Source organism: Anas platyrhynchos, chromosome 9 (assembly GCF_047663525.1).
Source record: "Anas platyrhynchos isolate ZD024472 breed Pekin duck chromosome 9, IASCAAS_PekinDuck_T2T, whole genome shotgun sequence".
Taxonomy (NCBI): domain Eukaryota; kingdom Metazoa; phylum Chordata; class Aves; order Anseriformes; family Anatidae; genus Anas; species Anas platyrhynchos.
The window spans coordinates 5,092,971-5,107,954 of NC_092595.1; the positions used below are offsets into that span (position 1 = coordinate 5,092,971).

General features: G+C 49.2%; 1 protein-coding gene across 5 annotated transcripts in view; it reads right to left on the reverse strand.

The window, feature by feature from the left end:
* TNIK (TRAF2 and NCK interacting kinase) overlaps positions 1-14,984 on the reverse strand; it is a 140,930-nt gene that overhangs the window by 42,624 nt on the left and 83,322 nt on the right. For all 5 annotated transcript variants that reach the window (XM_072042522.1, XM_072042523.1, XM_072042521.1 and 2 more), the window contains exons 8-12: positions 11,414-11,468; positions 10,831-10,909; positions 7,119-7,294; positions 5,464-5,530; positions 3,746-3,950 (exon numbers count right to left, since the gene is read on the reverse strand). In XM_072042522.1, the coding sequence (XP_071898623.1) occupies positions 3,746-3,950; positions 5,464-5,530; positions 7,119-7,294; positions 10,831-10,909; positions 11,414-11,468 (582 nt within the window). The remainder of the gene's footprint in view (positions 1-3,745; positions 3,951-5,463; positions 5,531-7,118; positions 7,295-10,830; positions 10,910-11,413; positions 11,469-14,984) is intronic.

The following is a 14,984-nucleotide window of genomic DNA, read 5'->3' on the forward strand; positions in this document are numbered from 1 at the left end:
CTGCGAGGCACCAACACCCGCAAGATGCGGCTCTCGGAAACCTCGGCGGCTGCTCCCGAGCAGAGCATGAGGCAGCAAAGAAGTGGAAGGGGAATTCCAAGTAACAAATGCAAACAAATATTCTAGGTGGTTGTGTTGTTGTGACAGGCTCATTTATCTAAGCCACCAGGGAAGGAGTGACTGTGCCTGGAACATCATCTTCCCTGACACACCAAGCACCGGAGCACATAGAGGTGTTTTCCACTGGTAGAAAAACTGGGTCAGAACTTCCTAGCACAGCAAACGGGGATGGGATACGCTCTGAACCACTGCAGGTTTGGGTTGGGTTCATCACGAAGGAATATGACTGAGACTGTGTGCAGGAAGAGGCTCAAGAACCCCGTTACTACGAGAATGTTGTCCTAGTGACAATGTTCCTACAAGCTATATGACACCTGCATCTGCACCAGAAAATAATAAACAGAATTGTAGCCAGCCTAAGTTTACCTGTAATTAATTTCTGGAAACCTTTTGCACTGCTCTGTAAGAATTTCCAGTAGGTGGTTAACATCTAGCAGAGCTGCAGCAAGTTTTTATCCACTGACCCTCCAGCTCTGTAGCCGCACTGGATGAAATGTCACATGTAAACAGCGAGGTGCTTCGATTTGCCTTGTGTGTTCCCTGTACAGATCTGACCTTTGTTTTCTGCCTTAAAAGGAAAAAAAATCCACAACACGACATAAAAGTGAGGTTATGAAACCTCCCCCGACAACGTTTGCCCACTGTTGCTACAGGGTCTGCAAGATTTGTCCCGCAGTATCCCCAGTGCCCCTGCCCAGGAGATGTGCTACTCCTCCAGCTCAGCTGGCGTTTTGGTGGTAAACCTGCTGCAGCAAGGCTCCTTCTGTGTTGGCAACACGTGGAGAGTCTATTAGGGGACTATAAATATACAGAAAGATTAGAATACATTCAAGCTAACTCACCGTTCTGCATTAACTGGAAAATGGCTCAGGAATTGTGCTGTAATTCAGAGCAACTGCCTCTCCCCCAGTCTGCACAAGCGGGCAGCTGGGGAGCACCTGGAACCTTGGCCCTGCAGCCCCACAGAGCCCTGCCGGCACCCTCACCACACACCCCTGACCCCGGGGCATCCACTGACTGTCTGCCAATTGCCAACACAAGTCAACTCCGCGCATTTTTGAGCTTCACATCCTCCTAAGCCAAAGCTTTTGGTTCTGCACGTGGGGCCAGCTGACGCACGCAGTCAGCCTGACCACATTCGTGGTGTTTTACTACGAGTCAGAGCTCTTCCTATAAACACAGTAACGTGTTGCAGGATTAAACAGGCTGACCTAGGCACCCCAAAAGCCACCAGCTCCAAGTGTGTTCCAGCAAAGCTACTGTGAGAAGAGCCAGAGAGGCCAAAAGGAATCTGCCTGGCTGCTGTTGAAGCATTTTTGGGTATCGCTGTGATGAGCCTGAGCTGGACCAGCGCTGCTCTCTGGAGCAGAAATACAGCAAGAGAGCAGCAGTGTGCTGCGTGCCTGCGGGCACTGACCTCGATACTGAATTCAGCACAGCTGTGACAGCCTCTGTCTGGTAGCCTCTGCCTGGCCACCAGGCGCACACTGCCCCGAAATGTCTGGGGAGCACGTAAAAACCAAACTACTTCCATCACTGGGTGTCTGTGCCAGGATTAGCAGCAGGAGCAGTCTGACCAAGGACAGGCTGCCCTGGGGTGTGAGTGCCACGGGGTGGAGGGGATGCCCACGCTGCTGGGGACACCACAGCTGCCAGCACGCAGCTCCCTGCTCTGTCCTAATCCTACCTGATCATGCTGGTGGCTCTGTGCTGGGCCAGATAGAGGACGCCTTTCAGTTACCATCCCACTGTCCTTCCCAGTTGTCCAACACAGCAGGATAGCAGAAATACCTTTCCTCTCGTGGCCTGCTTTGCTCCAGCTGAAATCTCCCTTTCAATTTAGATCTGAACACTGCAAGGCAGCTGGAAAGGAGGTAATGGGCAAAGAGCCCAGGGGGGCTGTTAGAGTCATTGGAAACAGAGGCATTGATTTTAAATACTGGCCTTGGTGGCTTCAGCTTGCAATGACATGGGGGAAAGGGCAGAGCAGGCTGGGGCTGTGCCTCGGCAGCCTGGGGCAGAGCTGCCAGCTTAGCGAGAGGATTAGTCCTCCATCAAAACCTGCCTGAGGAGCGCAGGCAAAGAGAGAGGACAATTTTCTTCTATGTGAAGAGAACATATTAATACAGTGGCAAGTATTGTATTCATTACAGGATTTCAGCTAATCTGGTGTCTGCTTTTATCCTGCTGTTGTTCCACTTCTGTACTGCTTCCAGCCAGCACGCTCTGACAATGGCAGATCCAGGCTTCCTTACGATAGTCCCTAGATAAACATTCATTGGTGCAGAGGATTTCGGGGTGCGTGCATGTGCAAACCTTGTCATCTCGCCGGTTTTGTGAACCGTGCAGGAGGCAAGAAAAGCCTAACTTGCAACGTACCAAACACAGAACGCTCTGCACACTGACAACATGACAGACCTACGTATTTACCAGCCTGAAAAACGCTCAGCCTGTGCTTAGCCAGTGCTGGTTTTCGCCCCAAAGACAGCCACAGCAGGACCACCTTGACAGAGGGCCGTGCATTGCTCATACATCACGTGCAGTCAGCTGCCTGAAATTCCTTCCCATCTAAGCTTCCAGCCCAGGGGCATTACCCGTCCCACAGAAACCCAGTCTAGGGAAACCCAGATTAAACAAAACAGATGCTGTGGCTCAGTCAAACTAAGGGGGTGGGTGCTCTGATAGCCCATTTACTGCAAGACTTTTTTCAGACATATTGGTGACCTCTTCAGAAAGCTAATTTAATTACCCTTAACACATAATTCCTTCAATCAGATGCTTGGGATGAGCTTTTGTGAGTCAATGGGTTTCTTTGACCAAAACCACATCAATAAACTTAGAACAAGAGAAAACCCCTTATTGTTTTGTGGACTTTTGCAACCCAGGAACTGTGAGTAAAGCCAAAAGCGAGCACTTCTTTACAGAGCCCGGCTGTGCCACTCACCGACACCCAGAGACACCCAGTGAAATACTGCAGCTGGATTTTAAATGGGGTGGATAATTTTATGACCAATCGTATTTGTAGCTGGTATGTTAAGACAAGGGTAATGAAATCTTATGCTTCGGGGCACATAGGGATCGTTGCTCAAGTCAGGCAGGCATCTGCTCCTCCCCCACAAGAGAAATTGTAATTGGCAGGGCTAAAAGGACCCAGGCTGAAAATAGGGATTAAATGGGACGTAAGCGGTGCATGGATGTGGGGAAAGGGTGAATGGAGTTGTTCAGCTTCTTCCCAAGTATCACAGCAAAAAATAAAGATAATGAATGTGACAGACGTTATGTCCTGAGTTTTGCCCATGTGGACTGAGTACAGCTATCACACCGATACAGGACTAACTGTGCTCAGTCAGGAACCCTTCTGAGTTTGGTATTTAAAGGGTTTACTCATAGCAAACAAGCTCTGTTACCTCCACAAGGGCTGGCAACACTTGCATGTGCTGAGGAGAGCAGCTGGAGGTAGGTACACAAAAAGCACGAGCAGGGGGCTTTGTTCAGTGTAACAAAACATCCGAGTTCACCAACCACGAAGGTCAGGAACCCATGGTCAAACAGGCTGAAAGCACCCACTGGGACCTGCTGCTCAGCTCCCCCAGCCACCTGTAGCAGCTCCAGGCGGGCCAGTTACCTCCTCTAGCCTCCTCCTCTGCTCCTTCTGCTCCTCGATCCGCTTCTGCCGCTCGGCCAGCAGCTGCCGCTTGTGCTCCTCGTTCTCCCGCTGCTGCTGCTCCAGCTGCTGCCGCCGCAGCGCCTCTGAGCGCTCCTTGTTGGCCAGCTGCAGCCGCAGGAAGTCCCGTCTCAGCGTTGACTCTCCGGGCAGGTTCAGGATGGAGCTGCACGGGAGAAAAGCACCACAGAAGGTCCCACGCGCATCCTTAAGACTTTTTCACGTCTGTCGTGACCCTTACTCCCAGGGCTGTGCGCCCCCAAAGCACCTGGGCACGCTTGGACAGCAGGGATGGAGGGAAGGGGGTGCCACAACCATCGGGGCAGGGCAGGAGGCACAATGCCAGGTGGAGCATGAGTTTCACATCATCTCCCCTTCTTATTTTTTTTTTTTTCTTTTCTTCTTAAATAGAAGCCCTGAAGAAGACAAGGTGTTGCGTGGATGTATGTCCTGGCAGCTTGGCCCAGACCACAGGGCATGCTTGATCTACTTAGAGCTCACCGACAATTTATTTGCTGAAGATTTCTTTTACAGTAAGTTTCTCACCAAAGTCCCTTGTGCTGCAGTGGCACGCACTATATTTAGCTGTTCACAAAGCACATTTAGCATGAATCATTGCCAGCTATTAAAATACTACATTATCTCAGGGAAATAATGGAATAATCTGATACTAATTACAATGAGACTGAAAAATGTCATAAAAGAAAGAAAGTTCCAGACCTATTGTGCTTGCAGCATCACTGGGAAGGTTTCATGGTGAGAAGTTGCATGGAAACAGGGAGACAGATGCACTTGGATATAAGGAAGCACACTGTCAAGAAGCTTCTTTAGTTTCACCCCACGTTTTTCCACATCTAAATACCCCCAGGGGCAGTTCTTTACATACCCATCTGTGTGTGAACAAATGATTCTGCACATGAAAACTGAGCAATGAGCTCTGCACATCCAGTTTTACATCCCACAAGCTGATGTGTGCAAGCGAGGCCTTCTGTACATGCAGCCCATGAAGAAAAAGCTGCAGGAACCTTTCTAGACCCAAACTAGCAAACACAGGGTAAGAAAAAGTGTGATTCCTCATCAATATGACCGTGTTGGCTCTGCTGAATTATGGCCAATATGTTTAATGAGGTAATCAGCAGTTGGGAAAACATCATAGGAGAAAGAAAAGAGTGCTATGGCAAACCAGAGTGGCACAGGACTGGTGTAAATGGGGTAAGCCTGCAGCCCATGCTACGTTTCACAGCAGGAAGGGATGATGCTGATGCACCCTGGATGATCTGCATCCCTTGGGCACCCTGCTCTGGTACCCACCCCATCCCACCCTGCCTTCCCATGTCACCCCTGAGAGCACAGCAGCTCTAACGGCATGGAGCAGGGCTGCCTAGCAGGGAGCAGGGTACCAAGGGGACCTGCCACATTCCTGTGACAATCCCACTGCAATCCCACAGCAAACGAGGTATCTGGGTCTTCTTCCCAAGCTTTCAGCCGAGGTGATCTGTAGCATCAGCTTAATTCCCACCCACCACCTAACAGGGGAATGTACTTTGTTCTGCCAGGGAAGGGGACTCAGTGATCAAACTGTCCTTTTTCCATTTCTAGTTCGTATGAGCCTGTAATCCAAGCCAACTTCACACAGAGTTAAAGAGACACAAGGGTAGAAACAAAATGTTGATCTTTACCTGGGCTCTCCAGAGTCATTCTCCTCCTCCTCCTCCTCACTTCCACTGTACTCGTACTCTGTCTCATCTAGGAACATAATTGCTTATCAGTGCCCTTTACTGGACTCATTTGTTTTTCTGATGGCTGAAAACCCCAGAGCTCTGAGGGAGAACAGAAAACTCATTTTTTTCTGGCATGAAAAAGAATACCCAGCATTGTTTCTGTCCGCTTGCTGATGTTAGGGGGGCTGCAAGGCCAGGAAAGCTTTATTGGTCTCCCTGGCGCCCTTCATGCTCGGCGTGCCAGAAAGAGGGCTGCAGTCCTGGCTGCAGTGGGCAACAGCCTCCAGCAATCATGAACTCAAAAGCAAAGATGAAAAATAAACATAAAATAGAGATTTACCCCAATACGGCAAAAACCCTCTTCAGGAGAGTTCTTGCAAGTGAGGTGCACCACAGGCAATGGAAGGTGGGGATCAGCTATTGCTCCGAAGGTGAGAACTGCTCTCTCCCTAAATACACGCTCTTCCTATGCAAACACGTATATTTTTCAGGCAATGAAGACATCGACATTAAAAGCCCAACTGCAATGTTGTGCTGCACACTGTGATTTCTACTGGGATATCATCTTTATCAGATGAAGGGAATGATAGTAAAAGAAAGGCTTGCGTTTATCCAATTACTCTCCATCTCTAGGGTACAACCTTCATTTGCCAGACTAAACACATTTAATACTTCACTAAGATCCTGCTTTATTGTTTTGATTATAGCGAAATCTATTACAAGGGGCTGGAAGGTACACATGAAAAATTAATATTGCTACCAATAAGAAGCGAAATAGCAATATATATTAATTTGTTGAATTCTACAAATGAGCTCTCAAATTAAAATTCAGCTCACAAGCAACAGAGTACTTTAACAAGTTTCTTCAGCTATCTGATCTTCCCTTCAGAGGGCTTTGATAGGGCCTGGAGAGTTCACTGAAAACATTCAGTTTAATAGGTTACTGCTAGTCAATGGGATTGCTTTGGGGCAAGGGTCTTATCTGGATGTTCATTTGCACAACTCTGCTCGTCGCTGCTGCAGCAAAAATGTCACATAGATCAACAGACTTTAAACGAGGGACCTGGGAAAATTCAGCTTAGCAGTTTCTCCCTCCCACACGTTTGTATGTACATACGCACACGGACATTTTATACACACATTCGTATGAATCAAAGCTTAAATGTGCCACGTGGAAATTACCACTTGGACAAAAAAGACACCATTTTTCATCAGGAAAAAAGAAAAAAAGATTTAAAAACAGCAATTAGCTGTAATGACAATCACCTGTAGCCTTTGTATGAACATCACCTGTTTTGTTACAGATAGTTATTTTCATTGCAACTCTGGTTATGACTGAGAGGAGTCAAACCAAACAGAATAATTGGACCTTAAAACTGTAACAAGAGGATTCACACAAAAGGACAATGCATACTCAACTCAACCTTTCTGGGAAGAAATTTAGCCACCTGAGTAAGGGAAACTCAGACTGAGACTGCAAGCAGCCTGGTGCTTTTTACCTTTCTCCTGCTACCCACATCCTTCTCCTGCACTGACAGACCTTGGTCTACACGAGGGATCTCCAAGGACACACAAAAATCAGTGACTGCCCAGAGAGCAGCTCCTCCACTGACCTTTCTCGCCTCGCTTCTTTTTAGTCCTGTCGATGTGGTCCTTGAGCTGGATGCGGACCTGCCTCTCGTTGGGCTGGTCTCTGATGAAGGGGTGCTTCATCAGCTGCTCCGTGGTTGGTCTCTGGCTGTGGTTCTTCACCAGGCAGCTCTCAATGAAGGACTGAAACTTTTTAGACCTGGCCCAGGACAGAAAATGAAGATAAAGGGAAAAAAAGAAAAAAAAAAAAAGAAGAAAACAGTTAACAACATTGATTTTTGTATTAAAAAGTGAGAGACCTGTGGGTATTTGAGAACACTGTTCAGATTCTGCATTACTCTTGCTCAGATGCAGCCTTCTGAGAGGATTCAGGCAACTGCCCTGTTGACACTCAGCATGGTCTCAAAGCTGCACCATCACAAGTGACGTTTATCACCCTGTCTTCTCCTACTCTTCCCATGCATGTCGTTATCTATATTTTTTGCAGGTGTGATTAGGGGAAAACACCATTCTGCTGATCCTGGGAACCATCAGCATAACTGGGGAATGACCAAAATCAAATGGCATCATTGGTAACCAACAAAACACATGGAAATGTGAGACCCTTTGGTGAGACCCCTCCTCACCAGCAAACAGTTAGTTTCGATCTCAGCCAAAACAAATCCAGCCAAATCTTTAATAAACAATTTTCTCTTAGTCTCAAGTTTTTACATATCGAAAGTTTTGCTGGAACTAATTTCACCACATCATAAGCCCAAGAGAACAGGGATTTACAAGAGGGATGTTGACAGGCCGCCACGCTGCATGTTGCTTTAGCAAATGGGAAAATGAGTGCAAATTAAAGTCAGAAGCCAACAGATACTACAGAATTGCATTGAGAAATAAAACAATAAGCTTTCAGGGATTTTACTTTTAAGCTGTCAGACTAAAAGTGATTTATCTTTTAAGTGCTAATCCATACAAATTGAGATGCAAAAATAAAATACACTACTGGATCCAATTAAATCCTCCCTCCAGCTTTATTAATGAGCCAATCTTCCTTCTGCACCTTGCCTCAAGAAACCCAGCGTCTCTGTGTATCCCACAAGGGCATGTCCATGTGATGCTCTAAAAACACACCTCTAAAAATGATTCTCCTCTCAGTCTGAACCTAGAGAGCCTCCAGTTATGGGCGCACAGCCCAGTGCGCCCTCAGATATGGTCAAGATGAAGTAGTTTAATAAATATCCTCCAGCAAACGATGGGTTTGTCCATCTCCTAGGGGTCCGAGGCAGTATTTGCAGAGGGATGCAGGACACAGCTCTGTGCCCAGCCCAGCTCTGTCAGCAGCTGGCTGAGCCAAGAACCAACCTTGTGCCTCGCCAAGCTGCTGTGACAAGTTTCCATCTACAGCAGCAAGAATCAAACCCAACTCAGCATTGCACAAAATGCCCCGGGAGCCTGCAGGTGCTTGGCATTCCTTCCCAAAAAGGCAGCAGACAACAGGTTTCTTTCTCCCTGGCTCCGATTCAGGGTGACACCTTCACACGGCTCATCGCTTCCCCCGGCGCGGGCCAGCCTATCTGCACAGCCACACGCACTGCTGCTCCTCCAGCTCCTGGGATTTGCAAAGCTTAAATCAATGTTTGCAAAGGCTTTCCAGCTTCTTGGATGAAAAGTGCTATTGCAGTGCAAATATCACTTCATTAACAAAGAGGTTTTGTCATTTCTTATAAAGCAGGGGTTAGGAAGTGTTTATGGTAATGGCATCACTAAAGTTCAAGTAGATTTTACCTGTGAAATGCAGGAAAAAGGAAATAAAGCTTCATTGCTGGCTCGTTTTAATTGGAAGAGAAAAGGATACCAAAGAGTCTTTAAATTCACAGGAGCACAGCAGTGCTTTAAAAGCAAGTTCAAGGATCTAGCAAGCAACAAAAATGTTTCCTCTCTAGGATTTTCAATTGAGCAGCTCCTGTGCTGCTGCTACCTGTCAGCTGCTTTCACTGGCTTATCCTCAGAGGGGCTGCAGTCTGTTAACTGCCTCTTTTAGGTAAGGAAAGAGATGAGCTTCCTACCTTGGGTACTCTCATGTGTTGCTGCACACAGAAGCAAGAACAAACCCAGACCCAAAGAAAAAAGGAAGGATGCAGAAAGGAGGAGCTGGCAGGCAGGCTGTGTGATCTGAACCTTTCTCCATTTTGCTTTTCTCTTGTGATTTGTTGTTCTGAAAAACAGACCCCTGGCAGCTAGAGAGCCGCTGTGAGAGCCTGGTCAAGCACCTCCTCTCCTCCTGGGTCTTGCAGAGCTCCCAAGCTGGCCAGGCCCAACACCTCTGGCTGAGAAGTGAGTCAAGGACAGGACATGAGCAAAGCCTGAGCTCAAACAGCCGACTGCTCAGGGCCGAGCTGTGCAACCAAGCAGCGGAGCAAAGCTTAGGACATGGAAATCTGAGAGAGAGCCACCTGCATAGCAGGGGAAGGTGGTGTCAGGGAATGCCCTGGCTGCTGCAAAACGCATCAAAGTATCTCAGACACTTACCTGAGGGGGAAATAAAATATAACGACCACCCTAGTTCTGTTTTTAACTTAAGAAGATGGGGAAAATTGTCTGCTCAAAGCCTGCTTTTGTCAGCTGCCTTCTGTCTGGAGGCTGAGAAAGGCTTTGCTGAATAAACAGCATATTTGTATGAAAAGTAAACTGAAGTCTTACAATCCATTTCGTGCTGTAGCCGTGTAGCATAATGAAGTAGGAGACTGGTGATCTGGCAGAAAACAAGTGTCTGAACTGTTTTCTCAGCTTTAATGGCATCCTAAAAACACTGCAAGGAGAGGGCACCTTCAACACCCTCTGGCAGAGGTAGCGTGGTAAGGTCCCTCTTGTCCTGGTTTTGCACTGGAATATCTGAGGAAGTGGCTGACAAAATGAAGTCATCTCTTGCTAAAGTCCAGGTGAGTTTTTAGGGGTCTGGCCCCAAAACTCCAGCACCATGCCTCAGATGCAGAGGACTCCTCTCCCCTCCCAGCAACAGCACACCTACTGCTTTGGCACCATCTTTTCAGTCCCTGCCAACTACTCTGCTCCCTTTTCCTTTGTGTTTTCAAAAAGATAACATGCATCATTTCAGGGAATAAAGCAAAACTCTCCTCACTGATGGCAGCCTGTCTGGGAGGAAGGGGCAGTGCTGTTTCTCTAACGCCTGGCAGATCCCTCCTGACAAAACTGCTGCTGAACCTGAGGCAGGCAAAGAGTGCGAACCAAGGATGAGTGTTTTTAAGGACTCCAGCTCCATCGGTACAGAACATACAGTAACAAAACAACATCTGCTGGGCTTCAGGAATATTTTTCCTAAGGGTTTTTATTGGCATACCCTGCTTTTTTACAAAACTGTGATGTACTTTTTCCTCCAAATTTTTAAAATAAAGCCCAAACTAAGTACAAATCTCCGCATTCCTGGGCCTTCAAGATAAACTATCGTTTTTCTGGCACGGGTACATGTTTCCACTTGCAAACGGAACCTTACTGGAAAGAAAGGGGAGCCAAGCGAGGTGTCATCTGCTTTCAGCTGTACAAAGCGCCTTGGAAAAGCCGTCTCGGTGCTGGGAAGGGCAGTGTGAGAAGCATTTCCCTCGCTACCTCCCCAGCTATCTCCTCACCCCACGGTCATGAGCCATGGAGATGAAAACACCTCTCCACGGGAGACCCAGGCCCAAACCTGCCCCTGTTTTACCACCACTGAAGACCGAGAAAGAGACTCACCACTTCTTTGATTTCAACCTCGGGGCTGGGTTGCGGGGGATGAGGAAGAGGGCTCGCATGGGGTGCATGTCACAGAGAGCTGCAAAGAGCAAGAAGAGGCATTAAACGGGGCCTGGCATCGCCCAGACCCTGTGGGCTTCCCAAGGAGAGAGCTGGCACTCCAAAATTAGGGTAGTATGAACGGTGCGGATGTGCCAGCTAAACCCTGTGTGCTGCACTGGTGGCCAGAAGCATACCAGTGATGAGGAGCAGCCTTTTAACTGCTTTCATCCTTCACTCCCTTCACTATCTGCATTTTTTTTGGAGGAAACTGAGTCACATACAGCTCAGGTGATGCTGCAGGAGCCACACAGGGGTTGTGTGCCTTTGCTCACTGCCCACTCCAATTCCCCAGGACATGCTGATCTGGCAGCTTTCTCCTACCACATCTCGGACCCTGCAAACTCCATTTCACCCAGCCCAGGCTGCTCAGCAAACCCCCTGCGTGGCGTTTCTCACGCAGATCCCTGTGCTGGCTGCCACTCAGCAAATCCCAGCAAGTTTCAGGTGGCGTTAATTAAAGCAGAGCCAGGCATCTACTTACGGGGAGCGCCTTCCGCCATCTCAATGGCCGTTATCCCCAAAGACCACAAGTCACTCTGTAAAACAAAGCAAAGGGAAACACGTCATGCTGTGAAGCACTGTCACGACAGGGAGCACCAAGCGAACCCCAGAGCTCAGCCCCATGTGCTGGATCTCTGTTTTCTCTGCCAGCCCCCAGACCCGCAGCACAGGAGCTCATCTTTTATGCTCTGCCTGTTTGTTAGGGCTTCAGAGGAGACCCCCAGCCCTGCTGATTATTTCAATGCCTTCACAGAGTTTTTGGTGGATGACAAGGCCAACCCCTGCAGCCACTTTGTTGGGCACTGCTCCCAGTGGCCACGGTGGGGATGCTGCCGGAGGAGATGCCAGCATCCCAAATGTCCCTCGTGGCTGTGGCACCCCAAAGAATGAAGCCCCAAATCCCCAGTGAACCAGTGACAAACCACCTTCCTGCTTCATGGATGGAGAAAGTGGCAAGGGGCGAGAGGGGAGACCAGCTCCAAGTGGCCCCACTTCTGGGCAGCGCACACTGTGCACCACGGCTGCTTCTACCGGTGGCCATGGGGTGTAAGTGGTGAAATCTCCCCAAAGCAGCACCGGAGCACTTGGCTCAGTGTCACCTGCATGGTTTGGCATGAAATCCTTATGCTGGTTTCCTGTGTGAGGTCTTTGTTGTGTAACAGGTCAAAACCGCAACCTTCAGTAAGTATTTTGGTGACAGTTTTATGTACAGCTCGCTCTCAGCACCTTGCCCTCATCTGGAGGTGCTTCTTGGTGCTAGAGAGGTGCCCTCCTACTGCTTGGGTGCAGACAGGGATGGGGACACTCGGCCTGCACTGACTGGGACCATCTCCCCGTTCCCAACAGGCTGAGCTGGCACACAGCACCCCGTGCACAAATCCCAGCCGCCTTCCTGAGCCTTTGGCAGAGCCAAGGCTGAAGCTCACAATTTCATGCCCTGTGACCTGACCATCCAGCTCCAAGGACGCAGTGCAGCGGCCAGGCTTTAATCCCCCTCACAGCCACGTCCTGATCCCGGGGGTGTTTTTAGCCCACGGCAGCAATCCAGGTCCTGGACAAGCGGGGCTGTAGGCTCCCTGCTCAAAGCTGGGTGCTACAGAACTGGATTTGTTACAGCGCCGCTGCAAGCAGGCTGTCAGGGATAGATTAGAAACATGAAGTATCTTGAGATACCTCAGGACACTCTCTTGAATCATGCACTGCTCGTTAAATACAAGCTTGAAAGCAGCGTTTCGCCAGTGGGAGGAGAAGCGGGCACTTTCATTTACTCGGCTCCCAACCTTCCTCAGCCCACATGGTTGGGTGAGTCTCCTGAATGATTAGTGCACAGAGCGCAGCTATTTGGAAAACTCCTTTGATTGCCCGCTTGCATCCCTTTTCCTTTATTTTTCTCACTTGCAAACAGGAATATTTATAGCCCCAGCTCCCTGCCAGAAAGCCCTGGCGGGCACCACTCCTCACCAGGCCACGCTGTAGGAAACCCCAGGTGAGAAAAAGAAACCCCACAGCTACACCTCTCGGGCTGGTAAGGAGCCCCGAAGGGTGGCAGGAGAGGAGGGAGAGGCAGCGTGTGCTCGGGCAAGGGGAAATGAGAACTTTCCTTCACGGCACTGCTGCAACTTGTTTTTTTGGCAGAAGGTGGCTAATTCATTATTTTGGACACCATGTATAGGGCTGCCTAATGATTCATAACTCAGCACCCGATGCGTCGGGAACAGAACCCAGACTAATTTTGGTGCCTTCATCTGAAGCACAGTCCCTGACACATCTCCAGGCCTGGGGGTGGCGGAGGTGCCAGCTGGCACCGCACACTCGGCTAATGCAAAGCCAAGGAGCTTTCTCCTTCCTCTCTCCCCTCTCTGCCACGGACCACGAGCACGGGGCTGCTCTCCCAGCAGGTCTGATAACGATGGCTTTGTCCCCGCTCCTCCTCTGGCCACAGGTCTCACCGAGCAGGTCTTCTCCCCAAAATGAGCCACGACTTCAGGCTTCTCCGGGAGCCCAGTGTGAAAGCCATAAGGCTGGAGCCACGGGCAGTGCCGTGCTGAGGGAGGGGGCTTTGCCACAGCAGAACAAGACAAGAAGGGCCAGGGGCGATGGCCAGGGCAGAAGCTGTGGTTCCACAGGGAAGCCCCATGCATGCAGCTGATGTGGCTAAGCTTAAAGAGGTCTCTTGCAGAGTGGCCAAACTACGCAGAGAAACGAGCACACCCTGAGCAGGTCCGTGTCAGGGGGCAGGACAGACCCTGCCCTCCCCTCTCCCTCTGTCTCCAGTCCCCACATCCCGTTCTGCCTTCGCCCTGCTTTCTGCCATGTCCCTGCGCTCCCTCTTCAATCTTCTCTCCGTGTCAGAGCCGCCCTTTCCAGGCGGTCTCAAGCCTCTAATCCTGCAAATTGGTTCACCCAAGACTGGCTGCTTTTCCCAGCACAAAGCACCGAGAGCTCAGCCAGAGCCAGGGCAGGCACCCCTGGGGACCACAAGCAGCTCCCCATATGCACCCTCCCAGGGAGCCATCCCGGATTTGCAGTTTCAAAGCATTTTTCCTCCTTTTTGACTCAAGTCTTCCCTTAACAAATGCTGTCCCAGTAGTTCTTGCTACACATCTTCCTACCTGCCTAAAAATCCTCTTCTCCAATCTCATTCGCAGCACTTTCACAGGACAGTCACATCCATTCTTTGTCTCTGCCCAGCTGGGATTTGTGCTGCATACTTAATCATCTCAGTCTTTCCACATGATTCAGTACGCATGACCCCTTCCTTTTGGTTGCCGCTGAACTCCTTCCAAATTCCTAGTGTGTCTTTCCATATTGAGGTGCCCAGCATTATACGCAGGATGCCAAGTGATCTTAAAACTGGAGCAGCGCAGAAAGGGATTATCACCTCCCTAAGTCTCCGAGAGAAAGCAGAAAACTCAGTGGGAAGCACGCATTTTGTGCTGATCTGGAATTCATTTTTTTTTTCTTTTTGAGTCTGCAAAGCTTTTCAGTCCACCCAGCAACAAGCCGCAGCACTAATATATTTGTATTGTCTTGACTTGGGAAGGGAAGCAAGCTCTTTTTTTTTTTCCTTTTTCCTTTTGATTCTAAGCTTATTGACAAGTTATCTCTAAGGAAAAAAAGGAAGACTGTCTGGGGCAAAAGCCAACAAATAACTTCAGCAGCGTGGGGTTGCTATCTGTTCTTTTTTAAAGTGGTTTATTTTTGTGAGGAGGTATTTACTGCATCCTTCCATAGATTACACGGGCATCTCTTTCTGGCAGAGAAAGCACTGAGATCAGAGGCTTTTTGTCCAGCAGATTAAGCCTGTGAGGATTCCTTTTTTCACCCAATAAGTCTCATCTTTTGTATTCGCTATTTTAAGCCAGTTGGCTAAATCTGAGCATCTGATTTGCATGCCTTTAAAAAATCGCCATTTACATTTTTTTCCCCCCACTTCAAACCCAGAGCGTCAGGTGCAGGGACACGAGCTGGGGCACAGACTCATGTCCAGCAGCTCCCACATCCCTGCGAGCTCCGAGCACACCCCGCAGTAAGCGTGTTGGCAGCAATCA